Source organism: Sus scrofa, chromosome 13, assembly GCF_000003025.6.
Source record: "Sus scrofa isolate TJ Tabasco breed Duroc chromosome 13, Sscrofa11.1, whole genome shotgun sequence".
Lineage (NCBI taxonomy): Eukaryota > Metazoa > Chordata > Mammalia > Artiodactyla > Suidae > Sus > Sus scrofa.
Window position 1 is genome coordinate 21,980,283 of NC_010455.5, and position 25,765 is coordinate 22,006,047.

At 42.8% G+C, this 25,765-nt stretch overlaps 1 protein-coding gene across 1 annotated transcript in view; it reads left to right on the forward strand.

The window, feature by feature from the left end:
* The window catches only part of TRANK1 (tetratricopeptide repeat and ankyrin repeat containing 1), a 109,766-nt gene that overhangs the window by 66,883 nt on the left and 17,118 nt on the right, over window positions 1-25,765 (forward strand). The window contains 5 exon segments of the mRNA XM_021071655.1: window positions 12,998-13,197; window positions 13,505-13,642; window positions 19,974-20,117; window positions 21,391-21,547; window positions 24,415-24,503. Of these exon segments, the coding sequence (XP_020927314.1) occupies window positions 12,998-13,197; window positions 13,505-13,642; window positions 19,974-20,117; window positions 21,391-21,547; window positions 24,415-24,503 (728 nt within the window).

Here is a 25,765-nt window from a genome sequence, read left to right on the forward strand (position 1 = left end):
GAAGAATACTGTTGGTTATATAGTGTTTAAAAAAAAAAATCACCTTTCTTTTTCTTAGTCATAGGTTCATAGCTAAAATTTCTTTTAATGAATTGAACCTAAATTTCCCATTTTACAGAAGGCAACAAGAATACGATCACACAAATGGAATACTCACACACCAGAAGACAGAACTGTCACAAATCCCCTGTGAAGATGACCGATATGAAGTGCCAAACAAACACTGCCTAACACACAAGGTCCTCAACAGCAGACACACGTTAGAACAAATCAACAGAATGCCCAAATAGCACTCAGTGCTTAAAAGAGAAGTTTGTGGGGTACACACCGGTGACCTTACTTGGTCTTGGGGCTCCTCAGCTCATCCAGGTCCATCTTCCTGTTCCTTGAAAGGAAAGGAAGAAGTTGGCAGCCAGTGCCAAGCAGGGGAGAAACTGGGAGGGTCCCCAAACAAATGGTTTGGACAGCTGCAAGGAAGATCCCTCAAAACCCCTCTCTGGCCCAGTAGCCATCAGCAGTGGGGTCATTGTGGCCAGTCCAGCTCTGTCAGGGAGGTGGCTCTACTTGAGGAAAACCTGGGGAGCCAGATCTCGTGAGAGTGCAGCCCCACATGGGCGCCAAAAAAAAAAAAAAAAAAAAAAAAGTACAGAAAGAAGGTTGAGCTGCTCTGAAGCTCAAAAGACAATAGAGGTAAGGTTGGTGGAAAGGAAAGTTTGCTTTATTTCAGAGGCTGGCAACTAGTGGGGAGGAAAGACATGTCTAAAGGCTTATTACTCTCCCAACTGACAAGCAGAGGGCAAGAGCTTTTAAAGGGCAGTTTCAGGCATTCGTAGGCAGAGGGAGGGTGCTACAGGCAGAAACAGTACAGTCAGCTCTGACAGTCGTCTTGAAACTGGTCATGCAGTGGTCTGATCAGCATCATCTTGATTGTTTTAAGTACAGTTAATCTTCCATTCCAGGGTCTGTTCGTTCCCGTTTCTTCGAGGCCAGTTCTCAGAATTGTGGCAGATTTTGTCCTGACAACAGTCTGGTCATCAAGTAGTTAACTCCTTCCACCTGGTAGGGGTCTCAAGCTCTACAAAACAGCTCAAAGGATATGGCTCAGAATATTATCTGTAGCCTTTGAGGAGAAACTAAAAGTCCTTGACTCTACTTAGTGACTAAACTATTATTATCTAGTCTTGTTGGACTGCTTTTCTTTGCCTCTGCATTTTTCTCACTTCTCTGATTAAACTTACTCTTTGGCTGGAGTTCCCTTTGTGGTGCAGTGGGTTAAGAACCTGAGTACAGCTGCTCAGGTTGCTCCAGAGGGGTGGATTCACTCCCTGGCCCATGCAGTGGGTTAAAGGATCTGGTGTTACCACAGCTGCCACAGCTGCAGCTTCAATTCATTCCCTGGCCTGGAAACTTGCATATGCCTCAGGCGTGGCCATTAAAACAAACAAAATCTCACTCTTTGGCTCAAGTTTTTCCACAAAAGGCAGGCAGAGGACATGGTACAGAAGGACCATAGCATCCTGCTTAGTTTCAAGATGTGCATCGTTTCATGTGATTCAGGGCCATTCTGTAGTTTTCTGTGAATTGCCTGTTCTTACCCTTTGCCTACCTTTTTTTTTTTTTTTTCTTTTTAGGGCCGAATTCACAGCATATGGAAGTTCCCAGGCCAGGGGTCAAATTGGAGCTGTAACCATTGGTCACAGCAACAGCCACAGCAGTACCAGGTCCGAGCTGTGTCTACAACCTACACCTCACAGCAACGCCAGATCTTTAACTCACTGAGGGAAACCAAGGATTGAGTCTGAGTCCTCATGAATACTAGTCATTACTGCTGAACCACATTGGGAACTCCCTTTGCCTACTTTTTAATTAATTAATTAATTTTTTATTACTCAGTGAATTTATTATATTTATAGTTGTACAATGATCATGACAATCCAATTTTATAGGATTTCCAACCCACAACCCCAGTGCATCCCCCCAACCACCAAACTGTCTCCTCCAGAGACCATAAGTTTTTCAAAGTCTGTGAGTCAGTATTTGTTCTGCAAAGAAGTTCATTGTGTCCTTTTTTCAGATTCCACATGTCAGTGAAAGCATTTGATGTTGGTGTCTCATTGTATGGCTGACTTCACTTAGCATGATAATTTCTAGGTCCATCCCTGTTGCTAAAAATGCCAGTATTTCATTCCTTTTAATGACTGAGTGATATTCCATTGTGTATATATACACCTCTTCTCAGTCCACTCCATTTAGGTTGTTTCCACGTCTTGGCTATTGAAAAGAGTGCTGCTGTGAACATTGGAGTACATGTGTCTTTTTGAGTCATGGTTTTCTCTGGATAGATGCCCAGGAGTGGGATTACTGGATCAAATGGTAGTTCTATGTTTAATTTATGAGGAATCTCCGTACTGCTTTCCACAGTGGTTGCACCAATTTACAATCCCACCAACAGTGTAACAGGGTTCCTTTTTCTCCACACCCTGTCCAGCACTTATTGTTTGTAGACTTTTAGATGATGGCCATTCTGGCTGGTGTAAGGTCATACCTCAGAGTGGTTTTGATTTGCATCTCTCTAATGAGTGATGTTGAACATCTTTTCATGTGTTTTCTGGCCATCTGTATGTCTTCTTTGGAGAACTGTCTGTTTAGATCTTCTGCCCATTTTTTGATGGGGTTGTTTGTTTTTTTGGTATGGAGCTGCAGAAGGTGTTTATAAATTTTGGAGATTAGTCCCTTGTCAGTTGATTCACTTGCAAAGATTTTCTCCCATTCCGTGGGTTGTCTTCTTGTGTTGTTTAGGGTTTCCTTTGCTGTGCAGAAACTTTTAAGTTTGATTAGGTCCCATTTGTTTATTTTTGTTTTTACTATCATTACTCTAGGAGGTGGATCTGAGAAGATGTTGCTGTCGTTTATGTCAGAGAGTGTTTGGCCTATGTTTTCCTCTAAGAGTTTGATAGTGTCTGGTCTTGTATCTAGGTCTTGAATCCATTTGGAGTTTCTTTTTGTGTATGGTGTTAGGGAGTGTTGTAATTTCATTCTTTTCCATGTGGCTGTCCAGTTTTCCTGGCACCACTTATTGAACAAGCTGTCCTTTCTCCATTGTATATCCTTGCCTCCTTTGTCATAGATGAGTTGGCTGTAGGTGTATGGGTTTAATTCTGGGCTTTCTCTCCTGTTCCACTGATCTATATTTCTGTCTTTGTGCCAGCACAATGTGGTTTTGATGACTGTTGCTTTGTCGTATAGTCTGAAGTCCGGGAGCCTGATTCCTCCAGCTCCATTTTTCTTTTTCAGGATGTCTTTGGCTATTCTGGGTCTTTTGTGCTTCCAAAGAAACTTTAAAATATTTTGTTTGAGTTCTGTGAAAAATGTCCTTGGTAATTTGATAGGGATTGCATTGCATCTGTAGATTGCCTTAGGTAGTATAGTCATTTTGATAACATTGGCTCCTCCAATCCACGAGCATGGTATATCTTTCCATCTATTTGTGTCATGTTTGATTTCTTTCATCAGTGTCTTACAGTTTTCAGAGTACAGGTCTTTTTTTGTGTCTCTTTAGGTAGGTTTACTCCTAGGTAATATTTTTATTCTTTTGGATGCGATGGTAAATGGGATTGCTTCCCTAATTTCCTTTTGTGATCTTTCATTGTTAGTGTGTAGAAATGCTGTCGATTTCTGTGTATTAATTTTGTATCCTGTGACTTTGCCAAATTCATGGATGAGCTCTAATAGTTTTCTGGTAGAGTCTTTAGGATTCTCTAGGTACAGTATCATATCATCTGCAAATAGTGCTAGTTTTACATCTTCCTTTCCAATTTGGATTCCTTTCATTTCTTTTACTTCTCTGATTGCCATGGCTAGGACTTCCAAAACTATGTTGAAGAGTAGTATCGAGAGTGGCCATCCTTGTCTTGTTCCTTACCTCAGTGGGAATTCTTTGAGCTTTTCCCCATTGAGAATGATGTTCGCTGTCGGTTTGTCAAATGTGGCCTTTATGATGTTGAGGTAGGTTCCCTCTATACCCACTTTCTGAAGGGTTCTTATCAGAAATGGGTGTTGGATTTTGTCAAAGGCTTTTTCTGTGTCTATTGAGAGGATCATATGGGTTTAATTCTCCAGTTTGTTAACGTGGTGTATCACACAGATGGATTTCCAGATATTGAAGAACCCTTGCATGCCTGGGATAAATCCCACTTGATCATGATGTGCAATCCTTTTAATGTATTGTTGGATGCGGTTTGCTAGTATTTTGTTGAGGATTCTTGCATTGATGTTCATCAGTGTAATTGGCCTGTTGTTTTCTTTTTTGGTGGTGTCTTTGTCTGGTTTTGGTACCAGGGTGATGGTGGGCTCATGGAATGAGTTTGGGAGTATCCCTTCCTCTGCAATTTTTTGGAATAGTTTCAGAGGGAGAGGTGTTAGCTCTTCTCTAAATGTTTGATAGAAATCGCCTGTGAAGCCATCTGGTCCTGGACATTTGTTTGTTAGAAGTTTTTTCATCACAGTTTCAATTTCAGTTCTTGTGATTGGTCTGTTCACCTTTTCTACTTCCTCTTGGTTTAGTCTTGGAAGATTGTACTTTTCTAAGAATTTGTCCATTTCTTCTAGGTTTTCCGTTTTATTGGCATATAGTTGCATGTGGTAGTTCTCTTATGATCCTTTGTATTTCAGTGATGTCCGTTGTTACTTCTTTTTCATTTCTAACTTTATTGATTTGAGTCCTCTCTCTTTTTTCTTGATAAGTCTGGCTAAGGGTTTATCAATTTTGTTGTTCTTTTCAAAGAACCAGCTTTTTGTTTCATTGATCTTTTCTGTGGTTTTCTTTTTTCTATTTCATTGATTTCTTCTCTGATCCTTATGATTTCTTTCCTTCTACTCACTTTATGTCTTGTCTGTCCTCTCTTGAGCTGCTTTAGATGTCAAGTTAGCTTGTTTATTTGAGCTTTTTCTTGTTTCCTGAGGTGGGCATGTATTGCTATAAACTTCCCTCTTAGAACGGCTTTTGCTGCATCCCATAGGTTTTGGAGTGTCATATGTTTGTTGTCATTTGTCATTTGCTTGTAAGTATTTTTTAATTTCCTCTTTGATTTCTTCAGTGATCCATTGGTTATTTAGTAGCATGTTGTTGAGTCTCCACGTGTTTGTGTTTTTTGCAGATTTTTTCTTGTTGTTGATTTCTAGTGGTATAGCATTGTTTTTGGAAAAGCTGCTTGATAAGATTTCAATTTTCTTAAAGTTACTGAGGGTTGTAGCCCAGGATATGGTCAATCTTAGAGAATGTTCCATGTGCACTTGAGAAGAATGTGTATTCTGTTGCTTTTGGATGGAATGTCTTATAAATATCTGTTAAGTCCATCTGGTTTAATGCTTCATTCAGGGCCTGTGTTTCCTTATTGATTTTCTGTCTGGTTGATCTGTCCATTGCTGTAAGTGGGTTGTTAATGTCCCCCAGTATTATTGTGTTATTGTCGATTTGTCTTTTAAAGGTTGTCAGCAGTTACCTTATGTATTGTGGTGAACCTGTGTTGGGAGCGTAGATATTTAAAATTGTTATAACATCTTGGATTGATCCTTTGATCACTATGTAATGACCTTCTTTGTCCATTAAAATATTCTTCATTTTAAGGTCTACTTTGTCTGGTATGAGTATTGCTACTCCAGCTTTCTTTTGATTCCTGTTTACATGTAATATTTTCTTCCATCCTCTCACTTTCGATTTGTATGTGTCCGTAGAAATGAAGTGGGTCTCTTGAAGACAGCCTATATATGGGTCTTGTTTTTGTATCCAGCCAGTCTATGTCTTTTGGTTGGGGCATGTAGTCCATTAACATTTAAGGTAATTACTGATATGTATGTTCTTATTGCCATTGTATGAATTGCTTTGGATTTTTTTTGTTACTCTTTTTTCTTTCCTTCTTTTGTTCTCTCCTCTTCTGGTTTATGACCTCTTTAGTGTTGTATTTGAGTTGATTTTTCTTATTTGTTTGTATATCAATTGTAGATTTTTGGTTTGCAGTTATTCTGAACTTTTGATATGAGTCTCTCTCTCTCTCTATATATATATATGAGATTGTTTTAAGCTGTTGGTCTCTTAATTGCAAGTTCATCTCCAGTGTCCTGCATTTTTACCCTCCTCTTCTCACAATTTCTGTTGTTGGTGGCATAATTGTGCATAGATGATTTCATATCTTTACTGTATATATACTTTACTGGTAAGCCTTCTCATTTGTGGATTTTTGTTTCCTGTTGCTGTATTTTCTTTTCTGCCTAGAGAAGTTCCTTTAGTATTTGTTGTAAGGCTGGTTTAGTGTTGCTGAATTCTCTCAGCTTTTGCTTGTCTGTCAAGCTTTTGATTTCTCCTTCCAATCTGAATGAGAGCCTTGCTGGGTAAAGTAATCTTGGTTGGAGGTTTTTTCCTTTCATCACGTTAAGTATATCATGCCACTCCCTTCTGGCCTGCAGAGTTTCTGCTGAAAAATCTGCCAATAACCTTATCAGGGTTCCCTTGTATGTTATTTGTTTCTTTTCCCTAGCACCTTTCAAGATTTTTTCTTTGTCTTTAATTTTGGTTAGTTTGATTAATATGTGTCTCGGAGTATTCCTCCTTGGGTTTATTTTATATGGTATTTGGTGCGCTTCCTGGATTTGAGTGAGTGGTTCCTTTCCCATGTTAGGGAAGTTTTTGGCTATTATCTCTTGGAATATTTTTTCTGTCTCCTTCTCTCTCTCTTCTTCTTCTGGCACTCCATAATATGGATGTTGGTGCTTTTAACATTGTCTCAGAGTTCTCTGAGACTCTCTTCATTCGTTTTCAATCTTTTTTCTCTTTTCTGTTCCACATCTGTAATTTCTACTAATCTGTCCTCCACCTTGCTTATTGCTTCTTCTGCCTCCTGTATTCTGCTGTTAGCTGCTTCTAGTGAATTTTTTATTTCAGTTATTGCATTTTGCATCTCTTCATGTTCAAATTTTATATCTTGTATCTCTTTGCTCAGTGTTTTCTGTAAGTTATTCACTTTGCCTCCAGTTTATTTCAAATGTCTTGCATCATCTTCAGCATCAATAGTCTAAAGTCTTTTTCCTGGAGGCTGAGAATCTCCTCATAGCTTAGCTAATTTTCTGGAGTTTTTCCCTTCTTCCTCATCTGAGTTATAGTTTTTCATCTTTTCATTTCATAGGTTTTTGGTGTGGTGACCTTTTTACAGATGGTAGAGTTGTAGCCTCTCTTACTTCTGGTGTCTGCTCCCCTTGTAGCTGAAGTTGGTATGAGGGCTTGCTGTAGGCTTCCTGATGGGAGGGACTGATGCTTGCCCACTGGTAGGTGGAGCTGATTCCTATCCCTCTCTTGGGTGGGGCTTTGTCTCTGGATGGGATTAGAGGTAGCTGTGTGCCGGGGGTCTTTGGGCGCCTATTTACTGATGGGTGGGGCTGTGATCCCACCTGGATTGTTGTTTGCCCTGGGGCTTTTCAGGCTGACTGATGAGTGGGGCCATATTTTCCCAAAATGGCCACTTCCAGAGAAAGGCATGTTGCTGAATATTCCCGAGAGCTTTGCTTCCAATGTCCTTTCCTCACAACAAGCCACATTCAGCCCGGTTTTCCCAGGATATCCTTCAAGAACTGCCGTCAGGTTTGACCCAGATTCCTATGGAGACTTTGCTTTGCCCTGGGACCCAGTGCACATGAAAGTCCGTGTGCACCTTTTAACAATGGGGTCTCTGTTTCCCCCAATCTCATGGAACTCCTGTGCACAAGCCCCACTGGCCTTCAATGCCAGATGCTCTAGGGGTCTTTCTCTCAATACCAGATCTCCACATGTGGGAGTTTGATGTGGGGCTTAGAACTCTCACTTCTGTAGGTGAGTCTCTGTGAACCAGTTAGTTTCCAGTCTGTGGGGCTTCCCACCCAGGAGTTATGGGGTTGCTTATATCATATAATCGCCCCTCCTACCTCTTGATGTGGCCTCCTCTTTGTCTTCTGGAGTAGGATATCTTTTTTAAGGTTTCCGGTCCATTTGGTTGAAGATTGCTCAGCCTTTAGTTGTGAATTTTGTTGTTTTTAGGAGAGAAGTTGAGCTCCAGTCCTTCCATTCAGCCATCTTAATCCCATTTCCTTTGCCTACATTTTTAATGAGATTTTTTTGTTGTTGATTTGTTAAGTATTCTCTATGAATTTTGCTTTCTCATTCTTTGTTGATTACATATTGCAAGTTCTTCTCTCATTAATGTGGCTTACCTTTTTAAATTTATGAACAGTGTTCTACATTAGGCAGGTACTTTAAATTTTAATTGATGAATTTTTTTTTTTTTTGGTCTTTTTGCCATTTTCTTGGGCTGCTCCCGCAGCATATGGAGCTTCCTAGTCTAGGGGTTGAATCAGAGCTGTAGCCTCTGGCCTATACCAGAGCTGCAACAACACAGGATCTGAGCTGCATCTGCGACCTACACCACAGCTTCGGCAACGCCACATCCTTAATCCACTGAGCAAAGCCAGGGATTCATTAACCACTGAGCCAAGGCAGGAACTCTGATGAATCTTTTAAGATTTGCTCTTCTGTGTCTGAAGAAATACTTCTTGGAGTTCCCTGATGAGCTAGCAGTTAAGGGTCTGGCATTGTCACTGTGAAGGCTGAGGTTTGATCCCTGGCCTGAGAACTTTACATGGCATGGACATGGCAGAAAAAAAAATCCTTCTGACCTCGGGTTTACGTAGCCTCCTATATAGTCTTTTTAATGGTTTTAAATTGTGACTTTTATATTTAGGTAGGTGTTTAAATTTAGGTAAGTTTAATTTACCTAAAATTTATGCGTGTATGACATTGTCTTTACTGAAATATAACCCTTCTGTGATCTAATTTTCCTTTTTTCCATAAGGATAATCAGTTGTACTGATGCCCTTTACCTCATAATTCATCCTTTTCCCTCCTTTGCAATGCTTTTTTCAAATAGCTATGAGTCTGTTTCTGGGCTATTTTATTTGATTTTTCTTATTTGTCTTATGCTGTTATCACATTGCCTTAGTTACTGTATTGTCAAACTTCTTTAGCGACTCTAATTTTGATTGGAATTTCACTTAATTTATCACTCTTTGGGAAGGATCCGTTGTCTTTACATTATTGGGATTTCAGAACCGTGATTTTTGCATGTTTCTCTGTTCAGATTTTTTTTTTTTACTGCCTTCAATAATATTTTATAGTTTTCCCCAGACATTTTGCATGGCTGTTAGATTTGTCCCAGAAACCTTATACTTTTCGTTACGATCATGGCTGCACCCTTTTTCTCTTTTTACATTTTCTAGCCATGTCTTACTTTCATGGTATAGAGGGACTCTGTTAGGTGTTGTATATTGATCTGTTATCTCACAATCTTGTTGAACACTCTTACAACCTCTACCTTTTAGATTTTGACTTTTTTTTTTATACAGATAAGGGCAGGTTTGATCTTCTCTTCCATGCTTGTCATTTCTTTTTCCTATCATATTTCATTGGTTAGCATTGTAAATGGATATAACAGGCATCCATGTGTTATTCCTGAAGTTAATGGGACTATTTCTAACATCTCACCAGTTAAGTCTGATGTTTATGGTAGGTCTCTGGTAGATTCTCTTTTTCTAGGTACATTTCAGACTATGGTTTGGTGGAAAGAGAAAACACACATATGTGTACACATATGCACACATATTTGCACACACACACAGTATAGAAGCAGATTAAAATTCTGATTTGTTTAGCCCAGGGTTCAGAAAACAACTAGAAGCCAGGTGGCCTCCCAGAGTGTGGCATACACTATATAGCTCAGTTCACCTTTCCAGGACCCTCACAGTCCCCCTGATGTTATCTATTAATCAAGGGTCTGGCTGGGTCCAGATAGCTCAGCTTCTTGCTCTTCCTTGATCTTCTACTTGTGCTGTGCAGGAAGAACTGGCACAAAGAAGTTTATGCTCTGAATAGGAAATATTAGTCCTTGCCCTTCTTCATCCTTTCAGGAAACATATATGGAGCTCCTACTATCCTGGCACAGCTTGGGGCTCAGTGACCAAGACACACAGCTCACATTTCTCTGTCTCCAGGGAGTAGCTCCAGATGGTATCCCTTTTTTGTTGTTGGATCATGTAGGGAGGACCTGGTGTAAGTAGTTGAATGGCTCCTTGTTCTGATATGTACCTCGGTGCAGCATCACTGGTCTGGGTCAACAGCTTTTATGATCAGCAAACTAGAGCATGGCAAAGGGAACTATATCTGTGAGCAATTTTTTTTCTTTTTACTGTACTAAGCAACCCACCCAGATGATCACTACATAAACCTTCAGGATGGAGGGAAGATGGTGTGTTTATGTTTCTGTGTATAGAACCAGATAAACCTAAATAGTACGTCTTTTTTAGGACCCGTAGCATATGGTGGTTCCCAGGCTAGGGGTCTAATTGGAGCTGTTGCTGCCAGCCTACTCCAGAGCCACAGCAATGCTAGATCCAAGCCGTGTCTGCTGCCTATACCACAGCTCATGGCAATGCGGATCCTTAACCCACTGAGCGAGGCCAGGGATCAAACCCGCAACGTCATGGTTCCTAGTCGGATTCGTTTCCACTGCATCATCATGGGAACTCCAACCCCACTAGTATGTATTAGATTTGAGAGACTTTAGAAAACACATAGAAGTTGCTGTCGTGGCTCAGAGGAAACAAATCTGACCAGCATCCATGAGGATGCAGGTTTGATCCTTGGCCTTTCTCAGTAGGTTAAGGACCCGGTGTTGCCATGAGCTGTGGTGTAGGTCGCAGACGTGGCTTGGATCCCAAGTTGCTGTGACTGGGTTGTAGGCCAGCCGCGACAGCTCTGATTTAACCCCTAGCCTGGGAACCTCTGTATGCCATGAGTGTGGCCCTAAAAAGACAAAAAAGAAAAAAAGAAAAAAGAAAGAAAAAAACACATAAAACACTAAAAATAATCCAATCCGTCTGTAAGGCTGCTCACTACTCACATTATGTTTCATTCCTTCTGATCTCTGCTTTCCATATACATATACGCATTTATCACACACATTTCTAAAAATTTTTTAAAAATTTAATATTTTGGCCACGCCTGTGGCCTGTGAAAGTCCCAGGCCAGGGATTGAGCCTGCACTATAGCAGTGACAACACCCGATTCTTAACCTGCTATACCATAAGAGAACTCTCACACACATTTATTGATTGATTATGCATTGAGTATATGTTTAGTGACTATTTCCCTACATCTTTTATTCTTTCTGAAATTGAGATTCATATGGCATAACAATCATCTGTTTAAAAATTTGCGGTTTAGTGGTTTTTAATATATTCATAAGGTTGGGCAACCATTACCACCATCTAATTCCAGGACATTTTTATTACCCCTAAAAGAAACCACATAACCATTAGCAGTCACAGCTTGTCCCCAATTCCAGCCCTGTGAACTATACCAGTCTACTTTCTGTCTCCATGGATCTGCCTATTCCAGACACTTCATATGAATGGAATCACATAATATGTGACTTTTTGTGTTTGGCTTCTTTTGTTTAGCATGATGTTTTCAAACTTCTTCCATATTGTAGCATGTATCAGTACTTCATTGTTATTTATGGCTGAACCGTCTTTTGTTCTTTGAGTGTATTTATATAAAAAATTTGTGTTTAGTTCCCTAGAAGGGCATTTAAATAAATTAAGTTTTTCCCTGCAGTGAACACTTTCATGCCTTTTTCTGATCCTCTCATTAAAGAATATCTCTGAGCTACAGTTACAGTGGATTTGGTTAGATTCAGCAGTTTCCACTTGTCCTGTGATTTCTCTACATTGCTTACTTTTAGTAATAGCAGCATTGGATAATAAAACTTCCCTTTACTATTTGGTAATAGCAATGATGACACATATACCCATTACACAGAATTCTATCTGGTGTTGGACAAAGGGCACGCAGCCCCTAAGAATTGTGGGAGACCCAGGATGACACTTATTCAGTCCAGCTTCAAATCCTGACACTTGGGGGCATTTACTGACTTCTCAAGCCTTATAGTCTCTGTAAAAGTGGGCTGATATGAGGATTAAACAGGGTAATTTTTATGAAGGTACCTGTTGTATAGTCAGCATCACTGTCATTGTTCACTGTCAATCTTCAGCACTTAGGCAAAAATGGGACACAGGGAGAAAGCTCTTTGGACATCTTTTGTCCAGCCATGACAATTTTTCTTAGTGTAGTCCTCTCTCACCTGGTGGAGGGAATTCCCTGGTAGCCTAGTGGTTAGGACTCAGTGCTTTTTCCACTAGTCGGGTTCAGTCTCTGGCCTGGAAACTGAGATTGCACATCAAGCTTCTGCTCAGCCACAGCCAATAAAGGGTAATCTAGTGGAAAAGGTCTATGGAAGCCAAGGTTGCTGCCCCAGCTAACATCCAGCTCTTACCATGTGACGTTGTCTCTAATGCTTTCAGTGCTAAGGACAGGAAACAGGATTATTCTTGTTTTTTTAATGTGTTTATTAGCCCCTTGTATTAGCATTCTAACAGCTCTAAGTGTTATTGTTTTTCATTTTTTTTAATGGCCACACCTGCAGCATATGTAAATTCCCAGGCCAGGGATCAAATCCAACTTGCAGCCACAACCCAAGCCACTGCAGTCAGTTTCCTAACCCACTGTGCCACAGCAGGAACTCCAGCTCTGAATGTTTAGATTACATTTCTGCCTTGACTCTTCTTCATGAGGTCATCCAGGAATGAAATTCCACAAAGCCTATTTAGGACAGCAGACACATCTCTACTACCTTTGTCTGCTATACCCAGAGTAATACAGCTGAGAGCCTGTATTTAATCTAATCTAATCTAATCTAATCTATCTAATCAGACCTGGAAATTGGCTGCAATTATGTGTACTCTCAGGATCAAGACTGCTTCTCAGAAAAAAAACAAAACCAAAATAAGAAAACAAAAACAAAAAACCCCAGCCATGTTGGCATGTTCTACAATATCTTACTTGCTTTTTGCTTTATCTCAGGAATCCTCAGTCTGGCGTCTGGAGTGGTTGATTTACTTCAGTACTATTTCCCAGAATCTTTTGATCGCCTTCCAAGGGATTCTGGCCTCTTTGATGGTCCCAGACCAATTGTCCTGGAGTCCTGTAGTGTAAGTGACTTGGCAATATTGCTTCGAGGGAACAAAAGGAAAACCCAGCCTATTGAATTTGGAGCCCACCAGGTGAGTTTCTTGAGATTGTTATGTTTCAAAATAAAAGGCAGTTTGCAATTGAAAAAAGGTTTGAGAAGCTGAGTTCTTCCACAAGGTAGAATTCAGTAGCCCCTGTCCAGAATGAGGAAGTGTCAGAGATGGGAGAGTGATTAATTGTTCTTAATATTCCCACCAAGCTTGGCTAACCAAGTCCACACCAGCCATAGACATTATCTGCCTCCCATAGCAACAGACTCAGCTTTACTAGACTTTTCTTTGTACAATTTGATGCTATTTCTTTTCTATCCACCCCCCACTCCCTGCCTTTTTCTCCCAGGTAATCCTTGTAGCCAATGAAATGGCGAAGGAGAAAATTCCAGAAGAGCTAGGGTTAGCACTTGTGCTCACAGTTTATGAAGCAAAAGGCTTAGAATTTGATGACGTCCTTCTTTACAACTTCTTTACCGACTCCGAGGTATGTCATGCTGAATTCTTTTCCCGCAGCGCATGTATAACTATGAGTTACACTTCCTCTCCGGGAAAGAGAATTTGGAGCTGAAGAGAAGAGGGTTTGTCACAGGTGCCTGTTTCTGTTTGGGAGCATCATCCATTTGCCGTGGGGTTTCATGTGTTTGGATGTGGGTTTTGACAATGGCTATGGGTTGTTTCATAGTGCGACATGGGCTGGCTCTCCCCGTGCCCTGCCCTTCCCTGTTCTCTTGTATTCATCTTTTCTGAATGCCTGCTACCCAAGTGCCAGTTTTTGGTTTTCACTAGCTACTGTTATCCTTGACTCCCAAGGATGCTCAAGTTGGGGCAAGCTCTAAGGAGAGCCGTACAAACGAAGGCAAGGTTAGCAGTGTTCACCCTATGAGGACAGAGCTGGGCAAAGTCATTCATAGAAAGAGACAACTCCAGGAAGACAAATGAACCATGGTGCCTGCCCACGGGATCAGGTAATGCAGGGGACGAGAACAGCCACCCTGCCTGAGCTCCCTCTGGCATGGCTTTGCCATCACTGCTTGCCACCCTTCCAGACGATGGCAGCGGAAGAGTCCCTGGACTGATCCCCAGTGACCTCTGGGCCAGCCCATTGTTTTGACTTGGCTCCTGAGTCCTTGTGATGGTTTTTCTCCCCAGGCTCAGTACTTTATGGATAGAACTGCCAACTCAAGGCCGTTGTCCTCAGTTTTCTGGCCACTGGTTTCTCTTCACCACTGTCTTTGGTGGGGGCTCAGGCTGGCTGCTGAGCGTGGTGGGGGACTCCTTTGGGTTCTGAGCTGGATCTGCCCTAGTCCCCATTGCAGACTTCCAACTATACATGGTGCATGCTCCAAAGGGCTATTTTTATTTCCAAATCAGGAGCACTATTAGCTTTGACTCCTTAAAATCTGCCCCAGAACTGACCATTTACATGTTGGTTTTTTTTCCTGGTCCTTTTTTTAAATGCCACATTTGCCTTGATAATACCTATGACAGATATTGCTCTGGGTGCCTTAAAATTCATAAAATGCCTTCTGAATGCATTGTCTCACTTCATCCTCCACCAACCCTGTGAGGTTGTGTGTATTTTTATGACCCTTATTCGACAGATAACACCAAGGGTCATGGAAGTTAAGTAAATGGCCCATAGGCATAATATAGGTGACAGAGCTTGGAGATGAACTCAGGTGCTTCGAGTTCTAAATCTCGTGATCTTTCCACTAACCCTTCCTTTTAATGCCCCGCATGCAAATCGACTTCCAGAACCCTCCACAATGAATATATCATTACCATACCTTAAGTGCATTTCTTTCCTATTGACTTTTGCTAATAAAATAAGACGTACTCTCATTAACTCTGGAACCATTTTTAATCTCTGAGGACTAACTTTTTTTTCTCATAATACATCCATTGGTCATGGTTGGACCGAGGCTCTCCTAAAAGAGGAAGGGGTAAGACTTTGTTGTTCCTGTCCTTTATTAAGTGCCAGTTGTATGCTTGTGCTATTAAGAAGTTCCAGGAGCTCTGGACTTATGGATCAGTAACTCGCAGTCATCTCTGTTTGTGAAAGAAAAAATGTAGTTACTCTCTCTCACCTTCATCCTGGAATGGCAAGATCCCAGGTACTCTAAGCTCCCACCAATGGCTTGGTGAATTGCATGAAATTAAAACAATCACAAATTGAATCTTTTGGTAATATCCATTTCATCCTCTGTACATAATGACAATTCTAAAAAGACTTTTATGTGATGCTTCCCAGTTACCTACAGGGAGTGTAACCATGCCTTTTCTGGCACGGAGCACACCTTCAGTTTATCATTTACAATCACAAGACCAAAGGCACCAGTCAGCAAGTGAGAGGATATGCTTCAGTCAAAGGAAAAGAAAGACAGAGGTCACATAAATCCCTAGTTGTCCGAGGTCTGGCTGCTCACATGGTGTTCTTTTTGAGGTGATGGGTTAAGGCTGCTGAATAGTATTTGCTTTTTGACATGGGGGACTTTGGAGGGCTCTTCTCTCCATCCCTGGCCTCTTCTGCTTATGTTTCTGGCAGGCAGAGTGTGTGTGTGTGTGTGGTGTGTGTGTGTGTGTGTGTGTGTGTGTGTGTGTGTGTGTGTGTGTGTAGGGGGCTTCTTGTTGCCCTGGCTTATGATTCTTCAGAGGATTCATTGTTACCTGTTCACCCACCTGGTCACCAGGGACATTTTCTGAGATGAGGAAGGAACCAAGGAATGGTACACCAAGTCCTTCTCTTGTAGGATTTTGCCCCACTTGGGGGAGGAGCAGTCATTCTCCTGGTCACCCCCAAACTCTCCTTCTGTGGGGACTTGGAGGGGTGCTTGCCACCGGCAGTCTGCCCCAGCAGGGAGTCCCTTCCTCCACACTTATGTGTGTATAGGACAGAAGGGACTCTGAAAACCACGACTTTTTTCTTATTTCTTTTTAGGGCTGCACCGCTGCATATGGAAGTTCCCAGGCTAGGGGCTGAGTCGGAGTTGCAGCTGCCATCCACAGCCACACTAACATCAGATCCGAGCTGCGTCTGTGACCTATGCCGCAGCATGTGGCAATGCCTGATCCTTAACCCCCTGAGCAAAGCCAGGGATCAAACCTGCATCCTCACAGATACTAGTCAGGTTCTTAACCTGCTGAGCCGCAATGGGAACTCCAAAAAGCAAAACTTTTAAGGATTTCTTAACTAACCCAGAGAACAGGCCCCACAAAGAATATAAGCCCTTTTCCTTCACAATTATTAATCCCCATGGAAGAAGCTGGAAGACTTCTAAATGCTGCTTCCTTTTATTGCTGGCAGTGCTGCAGGCCTGTATTCTTGCCACAGGTACACTTGTTCCTTGAAGGCTCTGTCTTGAGAGAGAAATGTGTTTTATTCATAGAAACAGGTTAGTTGTGTGCCATAAGAGCAGCTTCTGTATCTCTTTCAGGAGTTTTAAAGTACAGGTGCGGAGTTCCCGTTGTGGCTCCATGGAAACAAACCTGACTAGTGTCCATGAGGATGCAGGTTCAATCCCTGGCCTTGCTCAGTGGGTTAACGATCTGGCGTTGCCGTGAGCTGTGGTGTAGGTTACAGGCGAGGCTCAGATCTGGTGTTGCTGTGGCTGTGGCGTAGGCTCCCAGCTTGGGAACTTCCATATGCCGTGGGTGCAGCTCTAAAAAGACAGAAAAAAAAAAAAAAAAAAGTACAGATGCTCCAGGGGTTGCCTGTTGTCTCAGCAGGTTAAGGATCTGGCATTGTTGCTGCTGTGGTGCAGTTTCTACCCCTGGCCTGGGAACTTCTGAATGCTGTGCACAGCCAAAGGAGAAGAAAAAGTATAGGTGCTTTGCTGGCCTTTCCTAGACCCTCTCTGATGTCAGCACTTGTGTCTTTTGCCTGCTTTCCTTGGCAAACAAATAGGTCGGGTAAATAGCTTTACAAAGATGAAAAGGTAGCCATAAACGTGTCCTGGAGATTTTTTTATTTAACTTCCAACTCCTTAAATAATTACATGACTCACATCTCTTCTCAGAACATGGTGATTAAATTCCCTACTTGTTTGGTAGCATAACCACTCTTCTCTGATAGTGTTTAAAGCATTTAACCTAATGTTTATAGAGTTGAATTTATGGAGGAACTAAAGGGAGGTAATGAACTGTATCCATTCCATCATCCTTAAAAAGATACCTAGGTGGCAAGTAGCACCATTTTATAAACAGAGCAGTGAAGGATAGGACTATTGACTACCTACTCCCCCAACACACAGTAAAGTATGAAATTTGAAATTTCATGGAAATTCTTCCTCTAAATACTTCTTGTAATCTCATCACATTTGCCTCCCCAGGGTCGGCAAACCATGGCCTCGGGGGCCAAACCCAGCCCACTGCCTGTGAGCCTAGAATGGTTTTTGCATTTTTATTTATTTGTCTTCTTAGGGCTATACCTGCAGCATGTGGAGTTTCCCAGGCTAGGGATCGAATTGGAGCTGTAGCTGCTAGCCTACGCCACAGCCACAACAACACCAGATCCGAGCCGTGTCTGAAACCTACACCACAGTTCACAGCAACACTGGATCCTTCACCCACTGAGCGAAGCCAGGGATTGAACCTGCATCCTTATGGATGCTAGTCAGATTCATTTCAGCTGAACTACAATGGGAACTCCAGTTGTTGCATTTTTAAATGGTTAAAAAAACGGAAAGGCAGAGTTCCCACTATGGTGCAGTGGGTTAAGAATCCAACTGCAGAGGCTTGGGTTGCTGCAGAGGCTCAGGTTCAATGCCTGGCCCAGCACCGTGGGTTTAAAGGATCTAGCATTGCCAAAGCTGTGGCATAGGTCACAGTTGTGGCTCAGATTCAATCCCTGGCCAGGAACTTCCATAAGCTGTGGGTGTCACCATAATAAAAAGAAAAGGGGGGAGAGAGAGAGAGAAGGAAAATAATATCCTATGGTATGTGAAAATTACATTGAATTCAATTTTAGTGTCAAAAGATAACTTTTTATTGTATCACCCCATGCCTATTCATTTACTATTGACTGGGGCTGCTTTTGCTCAGCAATAGCAGAGCTGAGTAGTTGTGGAGCATATAGTCCACGAAGCCAAAAATATTTATCATCTGACCCTTTAGCAAAAAAAGTTGCAGACCCTGGTCTACAAATCACCGTGGTTTTGTGGTTTGATTTGGGTAAAGGGGAAAATGGCTAAAATGTCAACTCTTTATCAAGCATTGTGTAGACACTTGACATTGGTTGCCTCCTTTTATTTTTCCAACAAATATGGGTAGCTCTATCATCTCCATTTTTCAGAACAGGAAAATGAGACCTAGAAGAGGCAAGTAAGCGTTTGTTCAAGGTCACACAATAGTGGATATATTGGGATATAATTTGTTCATCTGAGCTCAGAGTCTGCCTTGCACAGTGTGCCCCCTGGCTCCTGAATGTCACTCCATCCTTGATCGAATCATTTGGTTAAGAAATTTTGTCACGTGTCTTTTTCTTTAAATCCTAAGAAAATAATTTTAATTTTTTATTCTTCCATTTCCTAGTGTTCATATTTTCAGTGAAAATATTTTAAATTATTTATACTTTGAATGCAGTTCTCTCTTAATCCTTGTCATTTAATATAACACAAATGATGTGAAAATTAAGGTATAACACAACTAATAATTTTGCTGATATAAAGACAAGACTATGTATTTTATAGAATAGATATAAAATAATTTGTGAATTATTACTTTATTTTATTTTATTTTTATTTTTTTGTCTTTTTACGGCTGCATCCATAGCATATGAAGTTCCCAGGCCTAGGGGTCAGCCTATGCCACAGCCACAGCAACGCCAGATCTGCGGCCTGTCTGTGACCTACACCACAGCTTATGGCAACAGTGGATCTTTAATCTACTGAGCAAGGCAAGGGATCAAACCCACACTTCATGGATACTAGCTGGAGTCATTACCACTGAGCCACAGTGAGCACTCCACATTTTTATTTTATTACTCATCAGAACATTGCTACACTATCCACATGTAACAGCAGTAATTAAATTTTTAGTATCCTTGTTATTTGTGGTTCTTAGTCATATGAAACTCAGAGCTTAACACAGATTGTTTTGTATATGTATCTTTTAGACTTATTTCTTATTGAGGCAACACTAGTTTATAACATTGTGTAAGTTGCTTGTGTACATGGTTGTATTTCTTCTGTACACCCTAGAGTGTGCTCACCACCAAAAATTTAGTCTCTGGGAGTTCCTTGGTAACTAGTGTGCTAAGGATCTGACATTGTCACTGCTGTGGCTTAGGTTCAGTCCCTGGCCCAGAAACCTGCACATGCTGTGGGTGCAGCCAAAAAAAAAATTAGTTTCCACCATACTGTTGATATCTGGCCATTTTTGACAACACGACGGACTCCAAGGGTACCATGCTAAGCATCACAGGTGTCTTAATGACGGACTCTAAGTGGCATTTCTTAAACACATTGTGAAAAGAAGTGAGGATGCTCATTTCCTCTTTCTGTTCTGCCTGTGGAAATATTTTCAAGGAGAATATACAGGCCCTAAGCACTCCCCCTCGAAGTGAGCCCATGTGCCTGGCTTCTCAGCTGTCTTGGCCAAATGTCTTGGGGTCTTCCTGGTAGCTGCCCTGACCCCAGCCTGCACAACCTGGACCCCAACTCCCACGTGGAGGCCTAGGACAGCCCCCTCCTCCCATCTGGGGCTGAAGCCTGACCCCTATGCCAGGAACAGAGGGCTCAGTTGGTGAGGGCCAGGAAGGCTGGGTGTACACTCCAGAAGTACATTCTGCTGGCCTCTGATTTGTCTTTGTTGTTCAGGCTTACAAGGAATGGAAGATCATTTCCTCGTTTACTCCGTCCTCTGAGTCCAGGGAGGAAAGTCGGCCGCTGATGGAAGTGCCCCTGGAGAAATGCAGCTCCTCCCAGGGGCGGGTTCTTACGGTGAACCCGGAAATGTACAAGGTGATTATCAGCCCTTGGTCCACATGCGGAGTTGACAGGGAGCCCATAACCAGGGCTTGGTCGAGAAGACGAGTTTAGAGACAGAGCCTATGCTGTGGGTCCTCCTGTCTCTCAGCACTGGGAGATGGAGGGTGGGAAAAGGAACACAGCCATCTCAGCACTGGCAACCTCCTCTTCTCAGCAGAGAGCGGGTTTGATGGAGGAAGCGAAGGGGGAGGGTCGCACCTCCAGTTCTGCTCTGGAACTCGGCTCTGTTCAGAGGCCGTGATGCTGACAGGGAACTCAGAAGAGGAGTTCACCGCTGTCGGTAGTGGACACCATTGTCTTCCAGCCTTGAGAGTGAAGGGACCCAGCTTCCCTTCCCCTTGACACCCCAGCCATATCACCGAGAAGGAGGCCAAAAGCAGAGAGGCTCTGTGGAATTCTTGCCCGGGGAGGCTATTGGAGGCAGTGAGAGTGAGGGTCACAGCACAGAAAATCGAACCAACAAAACCAAAACTTTGGGAGAAACTACTGTCCTGGTTTTATATCTCCTATGAAGTACAAAACAAATAAACAAAGGAGTTCCCTGGTGGCCTGGCAGTTAAGGATCTGGCATTGTCATTGCTGTGGCTTGGGTCACTGCTGTGGTGTGGGTACAATCCCTGGCCCAGGAATTTCTGCATAGGGTGGACATGGTCAAATATAAAATTAATTAATTAATTAAAACAAATAAACAGAATAGCAGTTACCAGGCTATTTCTCTAAATACCTGGAGGACTCTGCAAAGAGATGTTAGATCACTGCCAAGCTATACACATCTCTAGGTATCCACAAACCCACTGTTGTTTTGAAATGTGCATTATTTAATTAAGGAGCCCTCCCTGAGTCTAAGACATAGTCCCCTAATGCCCAGAGTCCTCAGTCACAGGGTAGGTTGGGAATTTAATGCTAATGATAGTCACAGTAGAAGTGTATGACTGCTCCAATTTTTAAAAATAAATTACAGTAATTGGGTAGGATATGACCATTGGGGTACATTGAGTGAAAGGTACATGAGACCTCTCTGCACTATCTTTGTAACTTTCTGTGAATCTCTTAATTATTTCAAAATGGACACGTACAGCAGATTCAACAGTGAACCTGTACTCACAGCGCACCCCCTTGCTAGAGCTTTGCTGTGCTGTGGCCATTAAACTTATTATATTTCTTCAAAATCAAGTAAGCCCATTGAAGGGAGACACATTGCACTATGGCCTGAAGGCTCATGTCTTTGCCCCCATCTTGTCTTTAGCTCCTTAACGGGGAGCTGAAGCAGCTGTACACGGCCATCACCCGGGCTCGGGTCAACCTCTGGATCTTTGACGAAAACCCAGAGAAGCGGGCTCCTGCTTTCAAATATTTCATGAAAAGGAATTTTGTCCAAGTCGTGAAAACAGATGAAAATAAAGGTAAGAGCTCATTAAAATATTCAGAAAGCATGTTACTCTTAGCTGCTCTGTGGCCAGGTGTAAAGAGTATTGTTCTTGAAAAGCCCTGCTACTTTCTTCTCAGAAAGGAGTGCTCGTATTTGTTCCCAAGGTGTGTGGAAGAGTGAGGTTGTAATGAGATGGGGAGGGTTAACTCCTTTGGGGGAGAACTTTTGTTTGTCCTTTAAAGGTGAGACCCTTGGGGAAAGGTTAGAGAAAACAGGCTGTGTTGGGAGAATACAGATGGCTGTGAGCTTTGGGACAGCTGATTGGCAGTATCTATCAAAATAAAGAATGCATGCATCTTTTGACTCAGTAATTCCACTTCTAGGGATCTATTCAGAGATACTCTTGTATAAAATCTCCAAGATCCATGCACAAGAGTGTTCATCATGGCCCTGTTTTTAATTATAATCCACCAAAAATGACCTAGGTGTGCATCAAGTTGAAAGTGTTGACAGGGGCTCCTCTGGTGCTGGGACCAGTGGGTGCGGCATTGTTGACTGGATGTGGACACCTTTTACTTTTCACTATTATACCCTTCTGTGCTGTTTGCACAGTTTCCAAAAAATAAAAATAAGATAAAACAGCATCATCATGGATTATTTTCATAACTTACAAAGGTTAGCTAAATTACAAAATGGAAGGAAGGTCTCCTGTTGGGATAACTAAGAGATAAATAATCAGCCCTCATGAAGGAGAAAATTGTTCTCTTTCTTGGGGGTTAGCTGTTGAGTTGGCCCCTCTAGGCCATGGTTCATTTCTCCAAAGCTGGGGGAAAGCCCAGGACTGTGTGGCTGCAGAGAGCTTTGTAGTTCTCCTGAGCATTTTCCAGCCAGTTTTATGGAGACTTTCTGATGACAGCTGATGGCTCAGTTGGGGACCAGGATTAGATGCTCCATTCCTGGGACCCAAGTGTGGTGCCACCGTGGGAAAAGTCAAAGGCTTGGGGTTAACCTGGCTTCTTATTAGAACTCTCCCTCTGTGTGGCCACAGACTTAATTCAACTCCCACTTTCTCAACCAAAAGGAAAACGAGTGGGTTGGCCCTACCGTGGAGGTTCTTATTCTTTCTCGAGGCTCATACTCCTTTTATTCTCAAAATATGTTCTGGCACCTATTATGAGAGATCCTCAAAATAGGCAATTTTTTAAATTTAAAAATTCAAGGAGTTCCCATCGTGGCTTAGCAGTAACAAACCTGACTAGGATCCATGAGGACTCGGGTTCAATCCCTGGTCTTGCTCAGTGGGCTAAGGATCCAGCGTTGCCATGAGCTGTGGTGTAGGTCGCAGGTGTGGCTTGGATCCCGTTTCTGCGTTGCTGTGAGCTGTGGTGGAGGTCACAGACTCAGCTCAGATCCTGTGTGGTTGTAGCTGTGGCTGTGGTGTAGGCCGGCAGCTGTAGCTCTGATTTGACCCATAGCCTGGTAACTTCTATATGCTGTGGGTGAGCCCCTAAAAAGCAAAAAAAAAAAAAAAAAAAAAAGGAAAAGAAAAAGGATTATAGTTTATCTCTTGGTTTCATTAAGAATACAAGAAAAAGTACAGACTTAATTGTGAGTCATGAGTTGCATGTGGTGAAATTTTTGAGGACATCTGTTCCTATCCTGCTGGGGAGCTCGGAATGTGTGTGCTGACTTTGCAACTGGGAGTTTCTTCAATGTTGTACCAGCAGAGGTCACTGGCCTCATGCAGAGATATTGTGGGGCTTTGCAAGTTACCAGGTCACTCACAAACACATGGTGTCAGAACAAGATACTGAAAAGTCCTCTTTGTGCAGTGTGTGTCAGGGTGGGGGTGGGGCTTCCTGTGGGAGAGTCAGACTGCAAGGATTAGCATATGTTTTTGCACTTTTTATATAAAGCTGGCCCGTCTACCTTGCTCCTCCGCTTGTATCCATTGGCCTGAGTGTCTGTGACCTTGCTTGGCTTCAGCGTTGTTCCAGTATTCAGCCTTTCATGCGTTTCATGAAGCTGTGGCTTGGAATCCCCAGGGAGTGTTGCCTACCTCTGGTGACACTCAGGGAGCCTCAGGAGGGGAGGGCTAGTGTAGTCACCCCCGCCTGGTGAGGATAACAGATGGGCCCCGCAGCAGGTGGTTGCAGTGTTCTACGTCCACCAACCAGAATGTGTCAGATTGCTTCCTGTGTGAGGACGGCAGAATCTGCATATTTGGAAATTTTGTGATATCCTGTCACCTTGTCCCTTGCTAAGGCCCTGGCATGGCAGTTTGTCAGGAGCTTCATGGTTTTGGGTTTTCAAGGAGGAATTAGAAGTGTCTTCTACTTTGTAGCCATAGGGAAGGAAAGTAGACGAAAGTTCAGAACCAAACAGCCCACCTCCTTCTCCCCAAACCGACCACAACCTGGCTTGAGAAGCTGCACTCTGTCTTCCCTGAATACGAGACAGACAACTCAGGTGTGTTCGTTTGCTCACAACAAAATACCACAGATAGGGGGTTCACACAACAGAATTTATTGACTCAGTTCTGGAGGCTGAAAGTCCAAGGTTAGTCAAGCTGTCAGTGGTTTGATTTCCTCTGAGGCCTCTTTCCTTGGCTGAAGATGGCCTTTCCGTGTGTCAGCGCCCCCCTCCTTCCCCCAGGTATTTCTGTGTGTTCATCTCCTCTTCTTGTAAGGGTACCAGTCAGACTGGATTAGGGCCCACCCATAAAACCTCATTTCACCTTAATCACCTCTTTAAAGACCCTGTTTCCAAATACAGGGGGACCAGGGGTTAGGGCTTCAACACTTGAAATTCTGGGGGAGGGGGACAAAATCGAGTCCATAACAAGAGGTTTAAGTAAAGGAATCCCTGGAGAAGCAAACCCACGTTTCTTTTTCATTTTAGACCTTGATGATAGCATGTTTGTTAAGACCTCCACCCCTGCGGAGTGGATTGCCCAAGGAGATTACTACGCTAAACACCAGTGCTGGAAGGTAAGGGGTGAGACCTGTGTGACTCGTGGCCTCATCGCATTCGTCACCAGGATGGTGCAGGGGGCCTGGTGCTGCTGCTGCTTCTGAAACATTGGGTCACCCGCCATGAAGAGATCTCCCTGTCCTCCCCCATGCAGTCCTGACAGCCCTTCCTTTTGGCCAGGTGCCAGCATGTGCTAATGGGAAGAGTCCTGGTCTCTGCCCCCTGAGCGATCCTTCCATCAGGAGGGACAGGAAACAGGCCACACTCTCAGTGGGAGAAGCTGCAGAGTTACTCCAGAAGGGAGCGTGGATGGATACGGGGGCAGAGTAGACTGTGGTCAGCCCTGCAGTCATGTGTAAGGGAAGAGAAGACAGAATTTTCACTGTTGTATCATTCTGTTTAGATAGTATTTCTATAAATATGCAGTACTCAGCTGCAGAGGTTGACTGAGCCCCCAGACTGTAGTCACTGCCCATCCTGGTTAGCATTGGAAAAGAATACTAGACACCTGGCTGTTGATATAAAACCAAGACTTTTTTTTTTCAGAGAGGGGATAGAGAGAGACCATATGGATAGCAGGTGTGGGTATGAAATAGGAAAACTATATAAAGTCTTTCCCTTCTTCCCTTCAGAACACGGCTGGTGCTATCTGCGTTGTTCATGGATTTCCAGTTCTTTACCCCTTTAAAAATACCTTTTGAATGTTTAAATCTAAAATCTTTTTTTTTTTTTTTTTTTTTTTTTGCCATCCCTGCGGCATGTGGAAATTCTCAAGCCCTAGGCAACAGCAGTGACCCAAGCTCCTGCAGTGACAATGCCAGGTCCTTAATATGCTAGGCCACCAGGGAGTGCCCTAAATCTAGAACCTTTTGAGGGGAGCAGCACAGATGAGAATGTTATCAAAAACCTTCTCCTCACCTGCCTTTATTTTGACTCCACTAAAGGGCTTTGGGACTCAGGTGGTTTATTGAGTTTTTGGCTGCCTATCATTGAGTATTTTGGAATCATCGTACAAATGGAAACTGCTTGAGATTCATTCATTCCACATATTCCTGTTGAGCAGTGACCAAGCATTGTGTTTAGGTTGTAGGGATATGATGGTAGGAAGGACAGGCATCCAGAAGAGGGCACAGTTCCAGCTGTTTCTTGTGTCACAGATTAAATGACCAGCTGCCTCCAGAACCACCTGGACAATGCAGGCCAGGGAAGGCTGCTTTAAGTGGGAGCCTTGAGCTGGAACCTGTAGGATGAATGAAGTTAACCAGGCAGAGGAAGAGCA